We start from the raw sequence: 2,150 nt of genomic DNA on the forward strand, positions 1-2,150 counted from the left end.
TTGTGGATGTGAACCAGTGGTCGCGCTCGTGCCGCCCGCGTTGTCGCTTGCTGGCACCGATGAACGGTGGTCGTCGTTCGCCTGTTAGATCAGCTCTTCTCCACCTTTGTTGTCCCGCAACCTGATTTGCAAAAAAATATCTCAGTATAGAGAAACCATAAAAATAAAATGACAAAAAATAATAAAAAAAAAATAGAAATGGAAAGGTGAAAATGATGCTCCCTTCTTAGATTCTCAACCAATCACTCTCACTCCTTCAATACATAACGGCGGTGCCATTTGAAGCTTTAGTATTGGCTTTGAAAAAAGGTAAACAAACAGCTACTGAACCACCCACTGAACCAATCACTAAACCACTTACTGATCCACCTACTAAACCACCTACAGATCCACCTACTGAACCAATGACTGAACCACCTAACCCACATAATGAAGATGTGGATGTACCTATTTATCATGTTAATGATGGTTATGATACTGAGTATGCTGATAGTGATGATTATGACACTCCTGAGTCGAAATTAGATTATGAGTGTGACACTCATGTTGTCAATTGAGGGAACCCATTAACTAATTACCCGATTTACAATCCTCAACTGGACATGTTTACATTTGTGCCTGAAGTTGGGCTGAAGTTTACCTCTCCTCAACAGTTGAAGGAGTGTTTGAGCAACTACTCAGTTGCAAATGGTTTTTCCATTTGGTATAAAAAGAATAGGGCAACACAACTTCTAGCTCTTTGTGCTCCAGAGTGTCCATGGAGGTTGCATGCAAGCTATATGCAAGATTCATCAACTTTTCAAATCAAGACATTGAGAAAGGTACACAAGTGTGGTAGATACTACAATGTTAAAATGGGGAATTCTAAGTGGCTTGCGAAGAGGTATTACAATAAGATACTTGCTAACCCAACCTGGAAGCTTGCAGACTTTAAGGCTGAAATCTTGAATAAATTTGCATTAGAAGTAACTACAACACAATGTCTGAGAGCCAAGAGGAAAGTTTTAGGTGGTTTTGACAAGGGTTTAGAGCTTCATTATGCCAAGGTGTCCGACTATGCACATGAAATCTTAAGGTCTAATCCAGGTAGTACAGTGAAAATAGAGGTTGATAGACCTAACCCAGTACAGATGGAAGTGGATGCACCACTACCAGTAGGTCATTTCCAGAGGATGTATGTTTGTTTTTATAGTTTGAAGAAGGGTTGGTTGGAGGGATGTAGACCTGTATTAGGTCTAGATGGTTGTTTTTTTAAGGGATTTGTCAAGGTTGAGGTTCTGACTACAATAGGATGGGATGGGAACAACCAAATGTTCCCTATTGCATGGGCACAAGTGGAAAGTGAGAAAAAAGACTCTTGGTGTTGGTTCCTTGACAGATTGCTTAATGATTTTACTATTTTAGATGGACAAGGGTGGACAGTTATTGCAAATCAACAGAAAGGACTTGTTAAGGCTCTACATTTGTGCCTACCATTGGCTAAGCATAGGGCATGTGTTAGGCACATATATGCAAATTTTAAGAAAAAATATTATGGGCTACAACTCAAACTTGCTTTTTGGAAGGCATGTAAAGCTAGTACACCTCAAGAATTTGATACTGTTATGGAGGAGTTAAAGAAAGTGAACCAGGCAGCACATACATACTTGATGGATAAAAATCCAGTTGCATGGTTAAGGGCCTTTTTTGCAACTCATTCTAGTTGTGAAGCTGTTGAGAACAACATGTGTGAAGTGTTTAATGAGATAATTGTTGAAACTAGGAGTAAACCAATAATCTTTATGTTTGAGGAGATTAGAATGAAGTTGATGGAAAGAATGGTCAAGAGAGTAGATTAAAATGACTTGAAAACATGAAAGGAAGATTGATTAAAACATTGAAATGAAGATTGATTAAAACATTGAAATGAAACAAGCAAATAAGATGAAGATTGAAACAAAGAACAATAACAAGTTGATTGAAATAAAGGAAATGAAATAACAAGAAATTAAAAACAGGAAATTAAAAACAAGAAAAGAAAATAAACAAACCAAATGGTTTGGATCCTAAGACAATGGATGAGTTTTCTCGATCTCCTTTGCTTTTTGATTATATACCTCTACTTTTACCATTTACAGATTTGCCCTCATCCATTCTAAACAAAACACCTC

The 2,150-nt window shown here is 37.6% G+C and overlaps 1 protein-coding gene across 1 annotated transcript; it reads left to right on the forward strand.

Annotated features, from left to right (window-relative positions):
- The first annotated feature begins 602 nt into the window (after window positions 1-602).
- On the forward strand, window positions 603-1,838 carry LOC147503268 (uncharacterized). The gene has a single exon (XM_086604760.1). It carries the CDS (start codon window positions 603-605, stop codon window positions 1,836-1,838), a length of 1,236 nt encoding a protein of 411 aa, XP_086460886.1.
- Window positions 1,839-2,150: the final 312 nt, after the last annotated feature.

This window comes from Coptis chinensis, chromosome 4, assembly GCF_015680905.1.
Source record: "Coptis chinensis isolate HL-2020 chromosome 4, ASM1568090v1, whole genome shotgun sequence".
Lineage (NCBI taxonomy): Eukaryota > Viridiplantae > Streptophyta > Magnoliopsida > Ranunculales > Ranunculaceae > Coptis > Coptis chinensis.

What these genes read in the sequence shown, in the direction of transcription:
- LOC147503268 (XM_086604760.1), top strand. Translation starts at nt 603, where the DNA reads ATGTTTACATTTGTGCCTGAAGTTGGGCTGAAGTTTACCTCTCCTCAA.